The 25,876-nt window shown below is 40.9% G+C and overlaps 1 protein-coding gene across 1 annotated transcript; it reads right to left on the reverse strand.

Moving 5' to 3' along the window:
* Window positions 1-5,837: 5,837 nt before the first annotated feature.
* Window positions 5,838-7,054, reverse strand: gsx2 (GS homeobox 2). The gene is made up of 2 exons (XM_070862963.1): window positions 6,682-7,054; window positions 5,838-6,178 (listed from the first exon to the last, which is right to left on the reverse strand). Exons 1-2 carry the CDS (start codon window positions 7,052-7,054, stop codon window positions 5,838-5,840), a joined length of 714 nt encoding a protein of 237 aa, XP_070719064.1.
* Between the last annotated feature and the right edge of the window lie 18,822 nt (window positions 7,055-25,876).

A 25,876-nucleotide genomic window follows, 5' to 3' on the forward strand; every position in this document is an offset into this window, starting at 1 on the left:
GTACTTAGGTTGCTCGGTGCATGCACCAGCCGTTAAAGTTAGAGGGGGAAAAAACTTCAATTCTTACAAAAGAAGTATAAATCACATTAAGCAGCTTCATTGGCTGGGCCCCCTTAGGACGCCGGGCCCGGCTTCTTTCAAATACAAATACGCAGACACAAAAAGTAACTTTAAAAAAAAATTAGCTATATTACCAATATGAGGCACATGCTAATAGAACAAAGATGACATTCTTCAACATGCTTGACACTTTAAAAAAAGTTAGTTTCAAAGGAGTGACAAAGAGAGCAGGAGCACACTGTGTGCTGGCCGGGCGCTTGCCGCGTAATTCCGTCTCCAAAAAGACACTGATCCGCCACGTGTCCAGCCATCTCCAACATCAGCACCTCCAACCAAAGGCCTTTCTAAAGCTCCTGCATAAGTGATTCGAGATGTTTTATGCTTATTAAAAGCTCCTGATCCTTCACAAGTGTTCTTTTTTCATCAACATTGTTCAGGTGGCCGCAGTTCCAAACAATAGTTGTCGGTGCGCAAAATAAAACTTTTGCGCGCATTCATCTCTGATTTTCCCCTACTTTCCCGGCGGGGTACCAGCTGCTAGCTCGTGAAAAGACGGCTTATTAATTGTTCTTTGTCATGCAGAATTGCTAGATTTCTAAAGAAACTCACAAAAGAGCCATTTGGAGGATTCGAGTATTTTTCCTTGCGAATATTCTGTCATTTGCATATATCACCTCGTCTACCAGACACAGGTACTAAGTTCTGGGTCTATTGTGTGTCCCGTGGTCTTATTAACCAAAGGGCCTGATTTATTACAAGCTGCCTTTTCAATCCTACACAAGTTTGAGAAACTTTTAAAATCTGAATATTGTTTAACAAAAACCGTCAAAAGCGGGCGGTGAGATGGATAGACGCGGTGCGTTTTGCGCTTTGTGCTGGGAACTGAACGGTGTGCTGGCCAGATTATAAGAGACGCTGCTTGCTCAAGCTGCTCTTAAGTAATTTCATTATTGTTATTTCCATCTCTTGCTTGAAGAAGTAAAATTCAAAGGAGTCAATGGCCTGCTTTGCGGGATTAGTATCAATTTTGTTTCTTCCTGGCGCAGTTTCTATTAGACAAAAAGAGAAAAGAAAAACAGTGGCAATAACAATGGAAAATGCAGCCAATAAAGCCAACACGCTTGTCAGGTGTATCACGCAAACTTTTATAAAACTTACCACAATCGATATTGCAAGCCACGGAAGGAGAGAAAAGGTAGAAATAATTGCTATTAATTATTTGCCGCCTTAGCTGCTAGGCGCTGGTTGATTGACGCTAATCAGCACTGAATTTCTCCTCTGTGCCTTGTTTTGACAGGTTTCCTCATTCTCTGGGGTTTACATTTGCTGCCTACAAAGACCAGTATAGTCCCAGCAGCTGGTCTGAAATCTGAAAACCCTGGCCCGCAAACCAGCAAAGGGGCTCTGCTTTTTTTGGTTATACTTACTTGTTGGTGGAGTGTCTTTGATCTCTCCACCTGCGAGACAGGGTCTAATTTAATTAATGAAAAATTAAACTAATAGTTATTCTGTGTCTTTCTGCAATGATAGATTGTCAACAGCGAGTTAAATGGGACCCATTTATTCCCACCCTAAATGCGAGTCTGAATGCGCCTGGGCTTCAACTTCACCTGCCTCCCCAGTCAATTAGGAATGTATCGAAAATTCTGCCAGAAACGAGTTAAATTAACCGTTCGCTAATTTTCTTGTGTCCCTACCACATAATCCTTCTTTTACACGGCGGTTAACTTGCCCCTAGAAATTACCACATGTTGTAAGGTTCAAATAGTGCTTAATGAAACAGTGACTAAATCGTTCACTAAGCCGACATTGGAGCCCTTCAGCTCCGCGTTCAAAGGCTCTGGGTTTGCATCCGTCGGGGGTCCCACTCAATGCAATGCAAGTCTTTGGCAGCAGAATACCTGTCAAAGCGTTCCCTTGGCGAACGTCGTCCTTTTCTCTGCTTTTGCAGAGGTTCCAAGAGAGACAAATATATAAACCTTTTAGTGCATTGAAACTGAAAATAAACGGCGCCTTTTGGATAAAGTTGTCCATGTTACTAATGTTCTTTACACCAAACGTGTGACGACTGCGTAATGTAGACTCGGTTTAGCTTTAAACTATGTAAAACATAAACTTAATAACGCTAAAAGATCAAAGCTGTGAACTGTATGACTTTAATATCCAATGGTTAGGCTCATCGCAACTTGCACTTTAAAGAAATAGCCAAGCTGCTAGGTTACATTGCAAAATACTAAAAATTCAAAACTGCTCGGTCAATGCATCGCCTTTTGTCAAAAAAATGTTCCAAAATGACGCTTCACCAATTTATCAAACTTGGCGTGATATTTGAACATTGCCCTTGTTTTCTAAACGAGCTGTGCTAGAAAGATTCGCTTATTTTGGAAAAAAGAGGGGTGTGCTCGAAAGAATTCACGTAGACAATGAAAAATGACAATTTTAGGTGCCCATTATTTCAAACATAACAGTAACTCTCATTGTTTCCATTGTATGTGAATATTTAGTACATTTATGGATAGAATGACTCAAAATAATTACTTTTACTTTTTACCAATGAACATCACCCATTTTACTGAAAAGACACATGCTAATTGTGCACCCAACTGCATTTGGTTTAAAGTCAATTAAAAGGACGTGAAAGTCATATATCTTTGACCGATATTGTATAGATAGGGCTAATAAGGCATCATAAAAGCACCTCGGGCCATGTCTAACAGTGACACTGGTTTACGAGTTGCTGAATCACTCCTCTGGGTTCCTCAATGCTTTCCTATCCATCATTGTCGCCTCCATAGAAAAGACACACAATGCGCCCTTCGCCACAGCTAGCCCAGCCGGGCTCCCCACGCTCAGTCCCGGGCATTGCCAACTTCGGCCTTTCAACAGATGGAAATTGTCAATAGTTCATTAATCTGTGGCTATTTTCCCTCTACTACCCAATGAATAAAGTTCCAATTTATCTTCTCTTATTGCCCTGACAATTTTGCCGAGTGCCCGAAGGACTGCCTGTTGTTTGGGCGCTGGCAGAATTCAAGAAACTGATAACCTATTCTCAGTTGAAATTTATAATCGAAATTTCAAACGGGAGTCTGACACTGCCGAGCCTGCTCCTAAAAACGACAAAATTCTAAGTGCATTTTATAGCAGCCGTTTCAATATCTGTTTAAAGATGGTTATCTTGAACAATAAGCCGAGATTCTACATACTTAAATGCCACCGTCTCGTATACATGCTGTACCAATACCGTGGACCTTATGGAAGTTTGATTTGTTTTAAAGCGCCAGCATCCTATCCCCGCTTGCTTAAGTGATCGTTTTGAAATCGACTCAAAATAAAGGTCCAACATGCTTCTGATTTATTTGTAAATATTGCTTTTCACTGTAATCAAGATTTTTTTTAATCCTTTCTTGAAATTATGACGTATTATGTTTCTTGATCGTCTTGCTTTCAGATCAGCTAATGTTTCCAAGAATCATTGAGTTCCTTTTGAAGGTATGAAATCAATTCAAATTGACAAGTCACTTATTAAAATTATGGTGTTATTTTAAAATGTAGAACAAAATACATTCATTGGGATTTTCAGCTAACCTCTGGTAAATATTATCATCCCACTTATGAAAACAAGCAGACATTTCTTGGGTCATTACAAACCTCCTTCAATATCTTAGCTCATTTTCATTGGAAACATTACTCCATTTCTGTCTTACGACAGCTCGTGTGGAGCTCGTGGTGCGTGTGCCACCTACTTAAAACACCCAGAAAGAATAAAATGTTTGGAAATGTTTGTTGTCACAGGTGTGAAGTTACAAGTGATGATCGAAGTCAGCTGGCTTCTCGACATTTAGACGAGCTGGAGGCATTCCATCAATCACTTATTAAGGCCAGCAATAAATCAGATATTTTTGTTTTACGGAGGGGGGGGGGGAGGGGGAGATGGGTCAAAGCAACAAATCTATTTATTTTACATATCGGTTAAAGAAATAATATCGCTGTCTCCGCTATATCCACCAACATATTTGAGGTTACATATAGCATGTGCTATCTGTTAGACATCTGCAGTGCACATGCAGTTTTGCACTCGAATACTTTCTTCCGTGTGATGATTTCTATCTATTATCTATCCATTGATGGAATTATGTAATAAAGGATCACGATTTATATATGCTCTTACCCACACTCTCACTCAAATAATGGAATGAGACTAAACAATCTGTTCTTTACCATTAATTTAATTTCATATACTGGTATCTTAACTTTTAAACAGGCACCACGTTATTTTCCGGTTGGAAGGTTCATGTGACCCTCGGCACACACACATACACACCACGCACTCACACACGCACGCACACACTCTCTCACACACACATACTCTCACCCACACTCTCACTTAAATAATGGAATGCGACTAAACAATCTGTTCTTTACTATTACTTTAATTTTATATATTGGCACCTTAACTTTTAAACAGGCACCACGTTATTTTCCGGTTGGAAGATTCATGTGACCCTCGGCGCACACACACACTCACTCACACGCACGCTCACACACACACACTCTCACGCACGCACACACAATCTCACACACACACACTCGCACGCACACTCGAACACATACAAGATCATAAACACTCTCATACACATACACACTTACACACACTCATACACACATCGCACATACTCACATTCTCACAGACACACACTCGCTCCCTTTCACACACGCTCACTCTCGCACACACACACAGTCACACACACACACTCTAATCCTAACTCTAAATGCACACTCTCACACACACACACGCACACACAATCTCACATCACACACACTCACACACACACACTCACATACTCTTCCTTTCTCTGGGAAAGCCCATCAAAATGTGTATTAATGAGGAGAGATTATTTTACTTAACCAAGTACTTTTCTTAATCTTTTAACGTTCGTTTTTTTTTGTTCACATTACAGTTTTGTTAAATGGGTGCGTTTCCAGGACGTATTGCGGCGTTCTATTAATTGTATTTCCAGAAATCATTGCTTCCGTGGTGATTGAGATACAATATAAATGGACTAAGAAAGAGATAAATCATGAAAAATGTCTTCGTACTTCTGGCCAGTGTTTAACTTCTTTCGATGAATCTTTATCTATGCCAAGTCACATCTGTAGCTTAAAAAAAAATCTTTCTCCAAAGATCCAAAATTTTTATTTTAAATAAATATAAATATAAATGTCATATAAAACTATTCACAACAAGTGAACTTTAACCGTGACATTTTACAGTAATGTACCAACCAGCTAGCTATTTACATTATTCTCATTCAACCTGCAATTGTTTTAAGGGTCCGGTGCATTTACATAGGTGTCTACTTTTTTTTACAGAAGTCAACGCAGTTTAAAAATACATTATTTATATAGAACACTCGAGAATTTTAAAAAGACAGTGCACGAACATTGCGTCACCTGTAGGGAGAAAAAAACCCTGAACAATTTATACAAAATTATGTTAGCCTCAAACGGCAGCTTATACTTCTATATTTTAACCAAAGTATTTGCACTTATTGAAAACAGTGATGATAATGGAATTGCTGCGTGTTCCATCCTAACACAATTCTACAATGAATCCATTCATACCAGGATGGTGAGCAGGCAGAGAATAAACCGACTGCAATCACAAATCTACACCGAGGGCTTTCTTTTAAATGCTAAGCAAATAAGTGCGTCGAGGGGATATAGAATTGAACATGTCTGTAAACGTTTAAACGTTGCCGTTCTGTCCGTGGTGACTATGCAGGTGACATGTCTTTATCCTCTTTGCCAGATGATATTGGAGAGAGGGACTCCTCATCCTCGGAGCGCAGACACTGCCCTTGGCTACTACACTTGCAGGCGTTGTGCGCATTCCGCGGGGTCCCCTTGCCCTCCTTTTTGTGTTTGACGCGTCGATTCTGGAACCAGATCTTCACCTGCTTCTCGGATAGGTTCAGGTAGGTTGCAATTTCAATCCTGCGGAGCCTGGACAGGTACATGTTGGAGGCGAACTCCCTCTCGAGCTCCAAGAGTTGCGTACTGGTGAAGGCCGTTCTCATCCGTTTTCCGTTCTGTAAGTGACTGTTATTTTCAGGACCTGTGACCACGTAATGATACTACAACATTAAATATGGAAAAGCAGATTTCAAACAGATAGGACCATCCCACCAACAATATAATATAATCTCTTTCCCGCCTCCTGAAAATACATATAAATTATGAAACTGGTTGTTTGTAAATAACTACTGCGCTGGAATTAAAGTGCTCTGTATTGATCCATTTTTTGTTAAACTCATACCTAAGTTTTCAATTTGTTTGTATCGTTATATTTTAATCATATAAACCCTGAAGCGCGGGATCGTTTACTAACCGCTCATCTCTTTCTAACAATTGTACCAGAGGTGAGAGCAGAATCCCCTCTTCAAAACAATATCACGTCTTCCAAATATTAAGTGTGGTGATACTATACTAAGCGTTACATTTGCAATTAAAATAGCAAAGAGCGTTTAGCAGTAAACCACATATCTGGCTAAACTCGCAACCCGTCCTCAGGTAGTTGACACTTCCAAGTCAGGTTGTGTTTTAAATAGATGTACATACCCACGGTAAGGCAGTGGTATCTCCGAGGGTCTGTTACGCTGTAAGTGGGTGTGCAAACAGGTGGATGCACAAGCCCGGGGTTTGACTGTTGGTTGATTCGTTGACAGTACTGGGGTTCTCCGTTTGGGAACTGGCTTTTCAGCAGTGGGATCCCACTCCGGGATGAGTGGATATGGGACGTGACACAGAGGGGACAGACACAGAAAGTGCCCGTCTTTCTGGACGGACAGACGGGACCTGAAACCGACATCATAGTTGGAGAATGGACGCTAATGGGAATCAGAAAGTCTTGTCCGTGATCGTTCAAGACAGGAGTAGGTCTCACTGAAGAGTCTTTGATGATTAAGGAATCGACGTAAAACGATCGAGACATTTTGTGTATTCTTCTTGGCTATCTGGCTTTGCTGGATGCTGTGTTCAGCGTACACTGCGGCAGGGAGGGAGTCAGAAGGTGCTTATGTTTGGAGGCTAAACAAAAGGGTCTCCGGCGATGGTTGGTCTGAACATCACCCACGTGTGCGCCCCACTCCAAGGCTTTTTTTTAAATGTTGCCAGTGAACTATTAACACGTGATTATAAAGAGAGCCGGAGATCAACATTTCCCCATTTGTCAGGCAACCCCTTGAGACACACTATCAAAGTCTGACAAAACAAGAAACAAAAAACTTTTTAAATGAGTGTTTTGTAATTTTGCTCAGTGCGTAAAAGGAAAGCTCCACCGCTGACTTAAGATGCACACAGCGCAACTTAACCAGCTGCCGATAACAGCGCCATTGTCATGAGATTTAAAATCACTTTCAATTGACTCACTGGGAAGGGAATAGTTTATTCCAGTGACACTTTCTGAATTTTTGTGAGCGTTTTCTTACATGTGCAGATGGCTACAGTCCAACATAGAAACTATTCAATTGTATCTAACTGAGTACTTTAAATCGCTGGATGTTGCCAGTACTTTTAATAAGATTTTTTTTTGCAAATGTAATAAATTAATTTCCTTAAATTAATTAGTTTTCAAATATGGCATCAGTTCGTGAAGTTGTATTACCATGTTGAATCGTTTCATTAAATGATGGTTCTACCGATTGACAAATCGGGACCTAAAATAAAACAAACTACTTCTCGTTGTAATAAAATCAAAAATATCTATGAATTCCTCAAATATATAATACATATCAAGAATTGAGTTTTTGAAATTGATTACGCGCCTCAGTTATTTGCACCCAGTAAGACACACGTTTCTGGACTATGGTATATATATCTGCACATATAAACACACGCTCACAACGATTTAGAAAGTGTGACTGGAATAAACCATTCCCTTCCCAGTGAGTCAGTTGAAAGTGATTTTAAATATGATGACAATAGCTGAAGGGTCGTGTATCCAGTGCCTATATCCCGACTGTAGCGCAATTACTCGCGCGCGAATACTGTTTAACTCCGAGTCTGAGTTATTTACAAGCGACGGAGTTGCAGTTGACCTTATGTGTGTTTGTCCCGTTCATAGGTTGGACCAGCTTTGGATAAAAAAAGAATGAAAATCAAGGACTTTGGTTTTAAATGCACGCTAACATAAACACAAAATATTGCTGTATTAATTATCGGACAGGATTACATGTGCCCACCATAACCAAGGAAATGATCAATAGTTACAGAACTGACCTTAGACAATGTGATGCAGATTATCCTGTTCAGATATAAATATGAGATAGAGAGGTAAACAAAACAGCACAGGCATCTTAATGGGGACATACCCGCGGCAAATTAAATGCCCCCTTTAGGTAGTAATTCCTATTAGGCAAATATTATGAAATGTACAGTAATTCATTGAAGTCTGAGCAAACAGTTATTTTGAACAAGCGTGCCCCTTGAATATTAAAGGGCATGCAATGCTTAGAGACGAACCGAACCTCTGTTTCCCAGTGACACTGGAATCCTTCCTGAGATACCCTGTCAACCAGCTAACCGTGCCGCCCAGAAACGAGAATATCCGAAATATAGTTGTGAGACTGATTCATCATCAATAAACAATAACAACCCCGAGATTTGTTATAGAATTGAACAGTTACCCTTTGTCTTTCTATTAGCAGACAAGAGCATCAGAAGATCCGTTAAACGGTGCAATTCAGCCTCGCAGGCAGACAAATACAGAGCACTACTTAACATAAAGGTCGGCACTCTGCACAACTCCAGTCCTTTAGATTGACAGCACATACTCAATGGGAACATACCCAACTGAACATTTATTTAACTACAAATAGCTCCAACCATCGTGTTACCAATAAAGCTAATAACTGCGGATACTTTAAATAATTGTAATATATTTCGAACATAAAGAAGAGCACGCACGTGAAGTAAGATCATTTATGGCCGACAATTCACTTTTTATGAATTAGCAGAGTGAATGACGATTGCGCTATTTGTTTGCGATTATCATTCAATTAATAAGTGTTTATTGGGTACTAGATTAGTGAATGTTAACAGCCAGCTAACTATCCCAGCAATGCGTTAATCCTAGATCTTGTGACAATAATTAGCGATGTTGGTCTCCGCCAGGGTCCTGGCGGGTCAGCTTGGGGCTTTACACGGCTTTCATGAAAGGACCTCCAACATGAAATTCCGCGACTCACAAAAAACAGGCAAATAATCTGAAAATCATAATCTTCGAAAGAAGGTACTTGGACAACATCAATAAAACTTCAATCAATTGTGCTAATTTCGTGCTCTCTAACAACAGAGCGACAGTTCACTGATCTATAATGAGAACATTATAATCTCTGCATTTAAATCGGTTCTGCACTCTATGTACCCCGGGCCCGAAAAAGTGCAACTACAATGCTTCAAGTGCATAGCTATCTGCACTATCCTCAAAAATAGCCAATGTAAAGTACAAGTGACCGACGAGAATAAATTCCGATAAAGTGAAGATCAATTGGAACCCGTCTAAGGAAATTGTTTATCTATTGGATAACCAGTCTAAAGATGGTGCCCTTATGCCTTGTGTTATTGCGTTAAATGCTCAATGCCAATAATTTAGTACAAGCACCGCTTGCTATTATTTCCCCATGTCAATCCTGTCACTAAAACCCGATCTAGTCAATGTATCTTTCAAACCTCCCACCTTCCTTAGACAAGGTCCATGTGCTTTCTCGCCAGTTTGAACGCCCCAAAGTATTGTTCAGCACTTCCGTAAATAAAGTCAGCAGCAGGGCTGGTTTGTTCCCGTGTCAATTTCATTCACTGCACTCAACATCAAGGCAAGACCATAAGATACTTAATAAAATTATAAGGGACAGACCTGAGCTATCATGTACTTAAAACCAGGGCTAGATCGGCCTGCCAGTGTCTCCTTAAACATACGCCACTGTCTTCCACATCAATCCCATTTCGAGTATTTGAATGCTCAAACATTTTTCCTATTGAGATGCGCTGTGGCTATTAAATGTAATTTTGTTTATTTTCCTCTCAGATCACATGATTTCCTCAAACAGAATGGACAGTTAGAAGGAAAGCATATAAAATTGAATCGTCACCCAGGAGAGCTAGGCGCCTCTGTAATAAAAGTTGAACCAGAAAACTTCTTCAGCGAGTTAGCTGAATGGAGGTCAGGCAGCCTCAATCACATCACCAAGCAGCTTTGTAATTGTACTAATAAAGCGAGTGAACGATATTACAGAAGCAGGGAGCTAGAAAAAAGCCAATGATTCCAGTAAAATAAAATGAAAGAATGTCTAAGCCAGGCGGAATGATGCAAGGCGCGCGCCCACTTCGCATGGCCCTCGTTACAATATTATTTTCGATAATTATGACCAATAAAATTTCATTGTTCAAGAAGTAATCCTGGGAATGAGAGTGGTTATGAGCCTATAATGAGGTCAAATTGCCTCGACTAGCCGAGACACGTGTAAGGATTTAAGAGGTATTAAGCGGCTGGGTACAGAGCGCCGACTGTTACCTGAACATTACTTTCATAATTCAAGTATAAAATTAGTCTATATAAGGGAAATCCTTTGAATCCGTTTATTCTACTCGGGTGACAAAGTAGCTTTGTCTGTGTTGTTAAGTCGGTGTAAAAAATGCGAATGTAACAAAATTGCCCTTTTGTGATTGCAGTTTCTAAAGAGCAACAGAGAACAATAGCGCACTGCTTTGGCGGGGTCTGCTGTCTATTTTTGGGATCTTTTCCTTTGATTTTCTTATTAATTCTAAGTAACCCGTCAAACACCAGGAAATCAATTCAAACCTTGTTGGAAAACGGCTGAAGAACTGTTTCATATTTGAATAGACCTTAAAATGTTGGTGTATGTGACTCCTATTCGGAATCAAGTACGTTGTATTAAAATAACATTTGAATGTATATACTTTTTCTCCGAAAGATAACGTGTATATTTACTCTGTTATAATTCCATCTGCATATTCATTGATGAAGCTGAAATGTATTAGCTAGAATTATAATTAATTTTTCCCTTTCCTTGATTTAAATTGAGTTTGCATCAAACCGGCAAAACGCTCTAAACCTTTTCACTAAATTATGGGAATTCTTACCAAAAAGTAAATAAAAATGCGTGTGGGAAAATTGTCAGTTTGTTACCACCTCATTCCACAAGTTGCGTGCGTGATCCATTATCTGTAAATGTACAGATTGTAACACTCAGTTAAAGCCATTGTATCTGATTCCAAGTCTAGTCTGTTGAATTTTCAATAGCCACTCAAAGTCACAGCTTCAAAAAGAACTTGAACTAAAGCTTTACTTAATATCAACATGATACGAAGAAAAAACACAAATTTACTCTCAAAATGTTATAAAATGTGTTTAAAACTTACTTTTCAAATAATGGAAGCTATTTGCCTGAAACATGAATTGTAAAAACGGTCTCATATTATTAAATCTGTCTTGTTTGACAAACATTGCTAATGCTGAACAGGGGGGTGGGTGTCATTAATTTGTATCGGGCTATTAAAAAAAGTTTTCAATGATATACTGGAATATTCCCGTTTAACGTAAAATACACTTGTGATTTGTTGAGTATTTGTTACCAGGCAACAGTTCTTGAATAACAAAAATTGAAAAGAACCGCTCGGTCTGCTGTCCTTTAAACTTCAAAAAAGTCTTCAATAATAGTGGAAAAGGACAATGATCGAAGAGATAACAAAATGCCACTGGGGTGACTTTTCACAAGCAATTATTCTTCATTTATCCATTCAGAAAAGCAGCTCTGATATTCTTATTTTTATTTTATTTATTATGTTCTCTTCTAGTAATTTGCATGAAACATTTGTGTTTGGGTAATAAAGTTTCAGATTTGCACAAAAACAACCAGTACGGGCAGAACATGGGCGTTTAGGCTTGTTTGATGTATAATTAAGATCGAAAATATGAAGTCAGGCGTTATGGGATCTGTCCCAAAGTGTCAACGTTGGGCGGATCGTCCATTGAAACATTTCAAAGGAGTCATGAAACAAACGAAGTGGAGAGCGCGTGACACAGGGAACGGTTGTAAATGTGTTAATTTCAGACAGCTCATTTTGGGAAAGAAGTGAGTTCTTTTTCCCTTCCCCCATACAACGTGTTTATAAACCTTACTTAATTGTTTTAAAAGAATATGGCTAACGAAAGATATGAATTCACAATATGCGTATCTTTTTAGGCACCTATCGTAGTCTAAAATTTGGTTGAACCTCGATTTTAATCACCAGGACCTCTTTCGAGTCCATGGATTTAGAATAAACCCATCGCTTTATTTGGCAGAGTCGAGTCCAGCAAAAAACATACACCAACTCAAGCGCTAACCTTCAAAAATAGCTTATCCACAGCAATATCATCAAGGTGTCAAACGTACTGCGTGCAAACTGTTGTATTAGTCCCTCTGTTTAACTTAAAGTGAGTCCAATTTATTCCTAATCATTCCTCCTAGTACAGTTTGTATCCAATAGCTTTTTCCATGTATGACACCTGAATGAATTCAGAGATGCTTAAAGTCCGAACTTATACATTAACATGTTCAACAGAGAGTAAACAGAGATGTCCAGTAACAGTGCCAAGTCACATTCAGTTCGGATTAGAACTGAACGAAATCTTGCAGTTTTACAAAGTTTCTGGCACCTATTCGCTTTATTCGCCATATTCCTCGACAAGTCCCAAACGTTATGTGTTCTTTATTTTCTTTGCAGCGGAAGAAAAGGCAGCTGACCGGTTTCATAGACGCCCCCTTATTCACGGTCGCCTTTATATTTGACATTGGGAGGTGGGAAATATTACTCCGAATTCACCCTGCCTCACTTCTACGAGTAAATCAGCTGCAGCCTCACAGCTGTAGCGCAATCGATGGTAAAGTGACCGTGAAGTCTGCCTTTAAAATCGGTTTCACGTAAAAAGACAATGGGGGATGAGATCACATCCTTCCCGTGCACCTGGTGGAGTCTATGCTTTGCTGGTGCATAAAAGGGAGAGGAGCTCAGAGCAGTTTGGAGCAATCTGAGACAAGAGCGATTTCATTGTTTTATTTAGGAATTTCAAACTTTGAAACAGAGCAGTTGCACTTCACTTTTTGCACTGCTTTCCAGTGATGCAAAAATAAGGGTGTATTTATATTACAGCCATGGTGTCCCTGCCAAGCAATTTCATTTTACACCTAAGTTGTAATATAAATTCAGCATTAGATACGGCAGGGAAGCAGTGTGGGACTGGAACCAGTGTGAAGCAAACTTTATCATTACAATTTTAAAAGGTTTCACGTGGCCTGCTAGAATGTCTTGGAATTTTGAATGTTAGTAAAGTGTTAACAGAACAGTCTGTTGTAGCAGAAAAAATTCTCGGACGAGGGCAGAGTAATGCACGTGCGATTTGAAGGAGCTGCAGAGCAGAGAAATGGCTCATGGGTGCTGCTGGCTTGACCCACTCTAACATTATTCATGTTATTAAATTTGATGACAATAGTAAAATAGGGAGAGCAGTGGAGACAGATGATGCAGTTAAAGATCAGTGATGCAACTAGACAGACAAATGGCAAATTCAATTTAACACTGATAATTGTGGAATATAGCACATGAGTGAACAAAACATGGCATTGATATTCAACTTACTGCCCGGGGCATAAACTGACTTTGCAGACCAGCCTCCTGTTTTAGAAACCATCAGTGAAAATGAAAATCAAGTTGTTTTATTATTATTCATTCTCAGGATGTAGACTCCCGCTGGCAAGGATAATATTTATTGCAGAGTTGCCCTGAGAAAGTTAGTTTTTGATACAATTAATTAGCTTGCTCGGACACTTCAAAGGTTAGTTAAGAATCAGCCACATTGATGTAGGACTGGAGTCACGTATAGGCCAGGCCAGGTAAGCATAGCAGGTTTCTTTCCCTAAAGGGCATTAGTAAACCAGCTTTTTATTTCTAGATTTTTAAAACTGAATTCAAATTCTCAAACTGCCATGGTGGAATTTGAATTCACTTTCTCTGGATTACTAATCCAGTTTCGTTAACGGTCGGTCGATCCGCTACACTAGAGTTATACGTTGAAAATCTATCTGTGTCTCTTAATTATACAATTCATAGAATTGAAATGCTGGTAGTCCCAGGCTTCAGTTATCCTATAAAATGGGAGAAGTATGATGCTGAAGGACAAACTTCAATGGACTGAATGGCCTTTTCTGATCCTTGTATTTTGTTTTTTACTTGTTACCGTTCCGCTTCCAAAGTGAGTAAGCCATTCGGCTGCTTGATAAGGTGCACGTCGAGTACCTTATGCACTCAAGGAGAAAGTTGAGCAAGAACTCAAAAGACTAGAGACTGAGAACATTATCTCTAAGATAGATCTATGTAATTGGACTGCACCCATTGTACCTAAGTCCGAAGGTAAGGTAAGGTTGTGTGGTGATTATAAGGTAACCATAAATCAGGTTCTAGAGGGTAATCTCCCCAATACATTGCCAAATGTAGAAGATTTGTTCATAACACTGACAGATGGTCAGATCTTCTCAAAGTTGGATCTTACAAATGCCTACTTACAACTTGAACTAGATCAGGAGTCCAAGTCATGCTTGATTATAAATATTCATCTAGGCTATATCAATTTAATAGGCTGCCATTTAGAGTGCCTTCCACTCATGTCATATTTCAAGGGGTGATGAACCAAATTTTGCAAGGTATTGAAGAGGCAGTATGTAATTTAGATGACATACTCGTTTCAGCAACTAGAAACATAGAAACATAGAAAATAGATGCAGGAGTAGGCCATTCGGCCCTTCGAGCCTGCACCACCATTCAATAAGATCATGGCTGATCATTCACCTCAGTACCCATTTCCTGCTTTCTCTCCATATACCCCTTGATTCCTTTAGCCATAAGGGCCATATCTAAGTCCCTCTTGAATATATCCAATGAACTGGCATCAACAACTCTCTGCGGTAGGGAATTCCGCAGGTTAACAACTCTCTGAGTGAAGAAGTTTCTCCTCATCTCAGTCCTAAATGGCTTATCCCTTATGCTTAGACTGTGTCCCCTGGTTCTGGACTTCCCCAACATCGGGAACATTCTTCCAGCATCTAACTTGTCCAGTCCCGTCAGAATCTTTACCGTTTCTATGAGATCCCCTCTCATCCTTCTAAACTCCAGTGAATACAGGCCCAGTCGATCCAGTCTCTCCACATATGTCAGTCCTGCCATCCTGGGAATCAGTCTGGTGAACCTTCGCTGCACTCCCTCAATAGCAAAAACGTAATTCCTCACATTAGGAGACCAAAATTGAACACAATATTCCAGGCGAGGCCTCACCAAGGCCCTGTACAACTCAGAAAGACCTCCCTGCTCCTATTATCAAATCCCCGAGCTATGAAGGCCAACATACCATTTGCCTTCTTCACCGCCTGCTGTACCTGCATGCCAACATTCAATGACTGATGTACCATGACACCCAGGTCTCATTGCACCTCCCCTTTTCCTAATCTGCCGCCATTCAGATAATATTCTGCCTTCGTGTTTTTGTCACCAAAGTGGATAACCTCACATTTATCCACATTATACTGCATCTGCCATGCATTTGTCCACTCACCTAACCTGTCCAAGTCACCCTGCAGCCTCTTAGCATCCTCTTCACAGCTCACACCACCACCCAGCTTAGTGTCATCCGCAAACTTGGAGATATTACACTCAATTCTATCATCTAAATCATTAATGTATATTGTAAATAGCTGGAGTCCTAGCACTGAGCCCTGCGGCACCCCACTAGTCACTGCCTGCCATTCTGAAAAGGACCCATTTATCCTGACTCTCTGCTTCCTGTCTGCCAACCAATTCTCTATCCACATCATTACATTACCCCCAATACCACGTGCTTTAAGTTTGCACACCAATCTCTTGTGTGAGACCTTGTCAAAAGCCTCTTGAAAGTCCAAATACACCACATCCACTGGTTCTCCCTTGTCCACTCTACTAGTTATATCCTCAAAAAATTCCAGAAGATTTGTCAAGCAAGATTTCTCTTTCATAAATCCATGCTGACTTGGACCGATCCTGTCACTGCTTTCCAAATGTGCTGCTTTTTCATCTTTAATAATTGATTCTAACATTTTTCCCACTATTGATGTCAGGCTAACCAATCTATAATTACCCGTTTTCTCTCTCCCTCCTTTTTTTAAAAGTGGGGCTACATTAGCTACCCTCCAGTCCATAGGAACTGATCCAGAGTCGATAGACTGTTGGAAAATGATCACCAATGCATCCACTATTTCTAGGGCCACTTCCTTAAGTACTCTGGGATGCAGACCATCAGGCCCCGGGGATTTATCGGTCTTCAATCCCATCAATTTCCTGAACACAATTTCATGCCTAATAAAGATTTCTTTCAGTTCCTCCTTCTCACTGGACCCTCGGTCCCCTAGTATTTCCGTTGTGAAGACAGAACCAAGTATTTGTTCAACTGGTCTGCCATTTCTTTGTTCCCCATTATAAATTCACCTGAATCTGATTACAAGGGACCTATTTTTGTCTTCACTAATCTTTTTCTCTTCACATATCTATAGAAGCATTTGCAGTCAGTTTTTATGTTCCCAGCAAGCTACCTCTCATACTCGATTTCCCCCCTCCTAATTAAATCCTTTGTCTTCCTCTGCTGAATTCTAAATTTCTACCAGTTCTCAGGTTTGCTGCTTTTTCTGGCCAATTTATATGCCTCTTCCTTGGCTCTAACACTATCCATAATTTCCCTTGTTAGCCACGGTTGAGCCATCTTCCTCGTTTTATTTTTACTCCAGACAGGGACGTACATTGCCTACCCACCATCAACCCTTTAAGTATCATTTTCCAGTCTATTCAAGCCAATTCACGTCTCATACCATCGAAGTTACCTTTCCTTAAGTTCAGGACCCGAGTCTCTGAATTAACTGTGTCACTCTCCATCTTAATAAAGAATTCTACCATATTATGTTCACTCTTCCCCAATGGGCCTCGCACAACAAGATTGCTAATTAGTCCTTTCTCATTACTCATCACCCAGTCTAGGATGGCCAGCCCTCTAGTTGCTTCCTCGACATATTGGTCTAGAAAACCATCCCTAATACACTTCAGGAAATCCTCCTCCACCGCATTGCTACCAGTTTGGTTAGCCCAATCTATATGTAGATTAAAGTTGCCCATGATAACTTCTGTACCTTTATTGCACGCATCCCTAATTTCTTGTTTGATGCTATCCCCAACCTCACTACTGCTGTACGCAACTGCCACTAGCGTTTTCTGCCCTTTGGTATTCCATAGCTCCATCCATGCTGATTCCACATCATCCAAGCTAATGTCCTTCTTTACTATTGCGTTAATTTCCTCTTTAACCAGCAATGCCACCCCTCCTCCTTTTCCTTTCTGTCTATCCTTCCTGAATGTTGAATATCCCTGGATGTTGAGTTCCAAGCCTTGGTCACCCTGGAGCCATGTCTCCCTGATGCCAATTATATCATAGGCAAATTCATAATAATATATTGAATAAAATCCTCCAAACGGCTAGAGAAGCACAGAGTACGAGTGACTGCTCGCAAGTGTGAATTATATCAAAACTCAGTGGAGTTCTTAGCATACAGAGTAGACAAAGATGGCTTACATCCAACCAAGGGAAAGCTGGATCCAATCAGAAATGCATCCACTCCCAAGAATGTTACTGAACTTCGATAATTTTTGGATCTTTTGGACTATTATGGGAAGTTCCTACCAAATTTGGCTACAGTGTTACATCCACTGAATGAACTGTTGAAAAAACAGGTCCATTGGAAGTGGTCAGAAGAATGCGATGCAGCATTCAAGGAGTGTGAAAGCGAATTAGGAGAGAGCACCATGTTCGTTCACTATGATGTATCTAAGGAGATCAAGCTAGTATGTGACGTCTCTCCAGCAAAATTCTAAAAGGACAAAGGGTGTTAAAAAAACAAGCCTGAAGGCTTTGTGTCTTAATGCAAGGAGTATCCATAATAAGGTGGATGAATTAACTGTGCAAATAGATGTTAACAAATATGATGTGATTGGGATTACAGAGACGTGGTTCCAGGATGATCAGGGCTGGGAACTCAACATCCAGGGGTATTCAACATTCAGGAAGGATAGAATAAAAGGAAAAGGAGGTGGGATAGCATTGCTGGTTAAGGAGGAGATTAATCCAATAGTTAGGAAGGACATTAGCTTGGATGATGCGGAAACTATATGGGTAGAGCTGCAGAACACCAAAGGGCAAAAAACGTTAGTGGGAGTTGTGTACAGACCTCCAAACAGTACTAGTGATGTTGGGGAGGGCATCAAACAGGAAATTAGGGGTGCATGCAATAAAGGTGCAGCAGTTATAATGGGTGACTTTAATATGCACATAGATTGGGCTAACCAAACTGGAAGCAATACGGTGGAGGAGGATTTCCTAGAGTGCATAAGGGATGGTTTTCTAGACTAATATGTCGAGGAACCAACTAGGGGGGAGGCCATCTTAGACTGGGTGTTGTGTAATATGGTGGAATTCTGCATTCGGAACCCGGGGACTGGGAGAAATTTAGAACTCAGCAGAGGAGGACAAAGGGTTTGATTAGGGCAGGGAAAATGGAGTACGAGAAGAAGCTTGCAGGGAACATTAAGACGGATTGCAAAAGTTTCTATAGATATGTAAAGAGAAAAAGGTTAGTAAAGACAGAATCAGGGGAAGTCATAACGGGGAACAAAGAAATGGCGGACCAATTGAACAAGTACTTTGGTTCGATATTCACTAAGGAGGACACAAACAACCTTCCGGATATAAAAGGGGTCAGAGGGTCGAGTAAGGAGGAGGAACTGAGGGAAATCTTTATTAGTCGGGAAATTGTGTTGGGGAAATTGATGGGATTGAAGGCCGATAAATCCCCAGGACCTGATGGACTGCATCCCAGAGTACTTAAGGAGGTGGCCTTGGAAATAGCGGATGCATTGACAGTCATTTTCCAACATTCCATTGACTCTGGATCAGTTCCTATCGAGTGGAGGGTAGCCAATGTAACCCCACCTTTTAAAAAAAGGAGGGAGAGAGAAAACAGGGAATGATAGACCGGTCAGCCTGACATCGGTAGTGGGTAAAATGATGGAATCAATTATTAAGGATGTCATAGCAGCGCATTTGGAAAGAGGTGACATGATAGGTCCAAGTCAGCATGGATTTGTGAAAGGGACATCATGCTTGACAAATCTTCTGGAATTTTTTGAGGATGTTTCCAGTAGAGTGGACAAGGGAGAACCAGTTGATGTGGTATATTTGGACTTTCAGAAGGCTTTCGACAAGGTCCCACACAAGAGATTAATGTGCAATGTTAAAGCACATGGGATTGGGGGTAGTGTGCTGACATGGATTGAGAACGGTTGTCAGACAGGAAACAAAGAGTAGGAGTAAATGGGGACTTTTCAGAATGGCAGGCAGTGACTAGTGGGGTACCGCAAGGTTCTGTGCTGGGGCCCCAGCTGTTTACACTGTACATTAATGATTTAGACGAGGGGATTAAATGTAGTATCTCCAAATTTGCGGATGACACTAAGTTGGGTGGCAGTGTGAGCTGCAAGGAGGATGCTATGAGGCTGCAGAGCGACTTGGATAGGTTAGGTGAGTGGGCAAATGCATGGCAGATGAAGTATAATGTGGATAAATGTGAGGTTATCCACTTTGGTGGTAAAAACAGAGAGACAGACTATTATCTGAATGGTGACAGATTAGGAAAAGGGGAGGTGCAATGAGACCTGGGTGTCATGGTACATCAGTCATTGAAGGTTGGCATGCAGGTACAGCAGGCGGTTAAGAAAGCAAATGGCATGTTGGCCTTCATAGCGAGGGGATTTGAGTACAGGGGCAGGGAGGTGTTGCTACAGTTGTACAGGGCCTTGGTGAGGCCACACCAGGAGTATTGTGTACAGTTTTGGTCTCCTAACCTGAGAAAAGACGTTCTTGCTATTGAGGGAGTGCAGCAAAGGTTCACCAGACTGATTCCCGGGATGGCGGGACTGACCTATCAAGAAAGACTGGATCAACTGGGCTTGTATTCACTGGAGTTCAGAAGAATGAGAGGGGACCTCATAGAAACGTTTAAAATTCTGATGGGTTTAGACAGGTTAGATGCAGGAAGAATGTTCGCAATGTTGGGGAAGTCCAGAACCAGGGGTCACAGTCTAAGGATAAGGGGTAAGCCATTTAGGACCGAGATGAGGAGAAACTTCTTCACCCAGAGAGTGGTGAATTTGTGGAATTCTCTACCACAGAAAGTTGTTGAGGCCAATTCACTAAATATATTCAAAAAGGAGTTAGATGAGGTCCTTACAACTAGGGGGATCAAGGGGTATGGCGAGAAAGCAGGAATGGGGTACTGAAGTTGCATGTTCAGCCATGAACTCATTGAATGGCGGTGCAGGCTGGAAGGGCCAAATGGCCTACTCCTGCACCTATTTTCTATGTTTCTATGTTTCTATGTATGGGGTTGTGGCAGTGATCTCTCATGTATTACATAGTGGAGAGGAGAGACCAATTGTTTTTTCTTCACGCACTCTCAATGCCAGTGAGCGTAATTATGCACAAATCGTAAGGGAAGCTTTGGCATTAATTTTTGAGGTCAAGAAGTTCCACACATACTTGTATGGTCATAAGTTTACCATTGTTACGGACCATAAGCCCCTGACAGCTATCCTCCATTCAAAGTCCCTAGTTCCAACATTAGCTGCAGCCCGAATGCAGAGATGGGCTTTGATTTTTTCAGCATATATATATGATATTGAATACAGACGATCAGCTGATCACAATAATGCTGATGCTATGTGTGGCATTGCCTCCCCCATCACAAGTTGCACCCAATAGTGAAGAAGTGTTCTATTTTTCATACATTGATGAACTGCCAGTCACAGCTGAAGAGATTGGTAGAGCAACCAAACGTGACCCCGTTATGTCAAAGGTATATGATTATATTGCAAATGGCTGGCTAAAGCAGGTATCAGAGAAAGATATTCATCCATCCTGCATTCGTAGGAATGAATTATCAGTCAATAAAGATTATATCATGTGGCAGCAAGAGTGGTTATACCAAATAAATTCAGGTCCAAATTATTAAGAGATTTTCATGACCAGCACCGAATGTGCTTGACTAAGAATTTTGCACGCAGTTACTTATGGTGGCCAGGTCTAGATAAAGATCATCATGTCAATTGATGAGCAAGAAACCAACATCAGTGCCATTACAGCCATGGAAATAGCCTCCCAGGGAGTGGCAAAGGTTACATATCGATATTGCTGAGCTAAAAGGACAGCAATTGTTCATTTTGATTAATGGGCATTCAAAGTGGGCCAAGATGTTTCCAATGCAGAAAATAACAACAAGTAAAACATTAGACATTTTGCAAAGATTATTTTCTTCATTTGGCCTCCCAGAAGAAATTGGTTTTGATAATGGACCACAATTTTGTTCAGAAGAATTTGCACAGTTCACGAGCAAAAATGGTGTGAAACATACCAAGGTTCCACCGTACCATCCTGCTTCAAATGGTGCAGCAGAGCGCACTGTACAAATTGTAAAACGTGCCCTCATCAAACAGATGTTGGATCCAAATCCAAAGAAACGACAGTTGTCATGAGACCACAAATTGACTAATTTTCTAATTATGTATCGTAATAGAAACATAGAAATATAGAAAATAGGTGCAGGAGCAGGCCATTCGGCCCTTCGAGCCTGCACCACCATTCAATATGATCATGGCTGATCATGCAACTTCAGTACCCCATTCCTGCCTTCTCTCCATACCCCCGGATCCCTTTAGCTATAAGGGCCACATCTAACTCCACTTTTGAATATATCCAACGAATTGGACTCAACAACTTTCTGTGGTAGAGAATTCCATAGGTTCACAATTCTCTGGGTGAAAAAGTTTCTCCTCATCTCGGTCCTAGATGGCTTACTGCTTATCCTTAGACTGTGACCCCTGGTTCTGAACTTCCTCAACATCGGGAACATTCATCCTGCATCTAACCTGTCCAATATGCTTCTATTAGATCCCCTCTCATTTTTCTAAATTCCAGTAAATATAAAACTAGTCAATCCAGTCTTTCTTCATATGTCAGTCCTGTCATACCGGGAATCAGTTTGGTGAACCTTCACTGCACTCCCTCAATAGCAAGAATGTCCTTCCTCAGATTAGGAGACTAAAACTCTACACAATACTCAATGTGTGGTCTCACCAAGGCACTGTACAACTGCATTAAGATCTCCCTGCTCCTATACTCAAATCCTCTCGCTATGAAGGCCAACATGCCATTTGCTTTCTTTCCTGCCAACTGTACCTGCATGCCTACTTTCAATGACTGATGTACCATGACACCCAGTCTCATTGCACCTCCCCTTTTACTAATCTGTCACCATTCAGATAATATTCTGCCTTCCTGTTTTTGCCACCAAAGTGGATAACCTCACATTTATCCACATTATACTGCATCTGCCACGCATTTGCCCACTCACCTAACCCATCCAAGTCACCCTGCAGTCTCTTAGCATCCTCCACACAGCTCACACTGCCACCCAGCTTAGTGTCATCTGAAAACTTGGAGATAATACATTCAATTCCTTCGTCTAAATCATTAATATATATTGTAAATAGCTGGGGTCCCAGCACTGAACCTTGCGGTACGCCACTAGTCACTGCCCACCATTCTGAAAAGGAACCGTTTATTCCCACTCTTTGTTTCCTATCTGCCAACCAGTTCTCTATCCACGTCAATACAGTACCCCCAATACCATGTGCCTTAATTTTACACACTAATTTCTTGTGTGGGACCTTGTCAAAAGCCTTTTGAAACTTCAAATACACCACATCCACTGGTTCTCCCTTAACCACTCTACTAGTTACGTCCTCAAAAAATTCTAGAAGATTTCTCAAGCATGATTTCCCTTTCATAAATCCATGCTAACTTGGACTGATCCTGTCACTGCTTACTCCTCATACAATTACTGGTAGAACACCAGCAGAGTTGTTTCTCAAACGACAGCCACGATCCAGATTCTTGTTGTTAAAACCAAACTTGGCATAGTCCATAGAAGAGAAACAATTAAGACAGAAAGAGAATCATGATAGAGGTAGAGTAAAAGAGAGAAGTGTGAAATTAAATCAGAAAGCGAGAGTGAAGATCCATCATCATAAATGGTTAAAGTGGTTACCAGAAAGAGTGGTGAAGATATGTGGTCCTCGCACATATTTGATCAAGATGTTTGATCATGGACAGGTTGGGTTTGTTCACATTGAACATATTTTACCGACAGATTTGGAAGGATTTGAAGGTTGGAATTATGCGATTATTTCTGACTCATCAGATAGTTTTGATACAAGTACAGTACCAGTAGCATATCCTACATCAAATGTACTGGAAACAAGTCCAAAAGAAAGTCAGAATTTAAGTCTGAGTCTGAGTCAGGCAGACACACAGTCTGAAGTTGTGGAGAATTCAAATGTAAATCAAGGGCATCCCTTGGAGGAAAATTTTCCTCAGGATCAGCCTAGAAAGAGTCTAAATTCAACACCATATTTGGAAGGTTCTGTTTGAGAGCAAAGGTATCCTCTTTGAAACAAAAATCAAGTGGTTAAGCTTGATTTGTAAATATGGCAAAATAAGTCCATATCCGTTGTTATATACAGGCAACTCTCGATTATCCATACACGGATCTAACAGAGAACCCGCTGCAACGGCATTTTTAAAAACTGTGATTCTGTCCCGTTTACAGCTGCACACGACGATTAAACCCACCCCACACACAGTCCTGCGCTGACACACAGCATTATCACTATACACAGAGGAAGGGCTTTATTTTATAATAAAGTCTAATGCTGTCTCAACCTTAAAGGAATCCTTGTAGCGAAATCAAATTAACTCGGACCTGGACAGTCTGTCTGCTCATACTGTGACCCATCCTCACGTTATCAGATCGAAGGCATTGCTCCCAACCCCGCTCTTTTAGGGCACTATCCAGATCATCACGCTGGAAGCAAGTTCAGAGGGGCAAAAGATTTATCCAACTCTTCCTCCCTTCCCTGCCGTCTTTCCGCTTTCTGATCTTGGTGAATGTGCTCTTGTGCAGTCTGGAGTATCACTGAGGGTGCCAGCTCGGGGGTAAGTAAAGCCGAGTCTCATTCGACCTCCAGCAGTTGAAGCCTTTAGACTGGCCATTTAAAAAAAAGTAGACACAGTATAACATGGATCTCTTCACTTTATATTAAAATGAATAGGTGGACAATCCCATCCTAGAGTGCACAGAAGCAGAAAAGCATCAAAGTACTGTATAACTTTGGGACCCAAACATTCTCAGCAAGTACATGCACTCGCCCTAGCGGCAAAATCGTTTACCCGGAATAGCCCGATCCCCGAGGGCCCTGGATAATCGAGAATTGCATGTATATGCAAGTTATATAAGATGATTGTTTGTTATTAAGATGGAGAGCAACACAGTTAATTCGGAAACTAGAGTCCTGACCTTAAGGAAAGGTAACTTCGACGGTATGAGGTGTGAATTGGCTAGAATAGACTGGCAAAGGATACTAAAAGTGTTGACGGTGGATAAGCAATGGCAAACATTTAAAGATCACATCGATGAACTTCAGCAATTGTACATCCCTGTCTGGAGTAAAAATAAAACGGGGAAGGTGGCTCAACCCATGGTTAACAAGGGAAATTAAGGATAGTGTTAAAGCCAAGGAAGAGGCATATAAATTGGCTAGAAAAAGCAATAAACCTGAGGACTAGGAAAAATTTAGAATTCAACAGAGGAGGACAAAGGGTTTAATTAAGAGGGGGAAAATAGAGTACGAGAGGAAGCTTGCAGGGAACATAAAAACTGACTGCAAAAGCTTCTATAAATATGTGAAGAGAAAAAGATTAGTGAAGACAAACATAGGTCCCTTGCAGTCAGATTCAGGTGAATTTATAATGGGGAACAAAGAAATGACAGACCAACTGAACCAATACTTCGGTTCTGTCTTCACGAAGGAAGACACAAATAATCTTCCGAATGTACTAGGGGACAGTGGGTCTAGTGAGAAGGAGGATCTGAAGGATATCCTTATTAGGCGGAAATTGTGTTAGGAAAATTGATGGGATTGAAGGCCGATAAATCCCTGGGGCTTGATAGTCTGCATCCCAGAGTATTTAAGTAAGTGGCCCTAGAAATAGTGGCTGCATTGGTGATCATTTTCCAACAGTCTATTGACTCTGGATCAGTCCCTATGGACTGGAGGGTAGCTAATGTAACACCACTTTTTAAAAAAGGAGGGAGAGAGAAAACAGGTAATTATAGACCGGTTAGCCTGACATCAGTAGTGGGGAAAATGTTGGAATCAATCATTAAGGATGAAATAGCAGCACATTTGGAAACAGTGACAGGATCAGACCAAGTCAGCATGGATTTATGAAAGGGAAATCATGCTTGACGAATCTTCTGGAATTTTTTGAGGATGTAACTAGCAGAGTGGACAAGGGAGAACCAGTGGATGTGGTGTATTTGGACTTTCAAAAGGCTTTTAACAAGGTCCCGCACAAGAGATTGGTGTGCAAAATCAAAGCGCATGGTATTGGGGATAATGTACTGACATGGATAGAGAACTGGTTGGCAGACAGGAAGCAGAGAGTCGGGATAAACAGGTCCTTTTCAGAATGGCAGGCAGTGACTAGTGGAGTGCCACAGAGCTCAGTGTTGTG

Source organism: Pristiophorus japonicus, chromosome 2 (assembly GCF_044704955.1).
Source record: "Pristiophorus japonicus isolate sPriJap1 chromosome 2, sPriJap1.hap1, whole genome shotgun sequence".
In the NCBI taxonomy this organism is placed as follows: domain Eukaryota; kingdom Metazoa; phylum Chordata; class Chondrichthyes; family Pristiophoridae; genus Pristiophorus; species Pristiophorus japonicus.

Bases quoted from the DNA above. Each gene is read 5' to 3' on its own strand.
- gsx2 (XM_070862963.1), bottom strand. From the start codon at position 7,054: ATGTCTCGATCGTTTTACGTCGATTCCTTAATCATCAAAGACTCTTCA. The intron at 6,179-6,681 runs GTATGTACATCT...ACGTGGTCACAG, and splicing joins ATACCACTGCCTTACCGTGG to GTCCTGAAAATAACAGTCAC.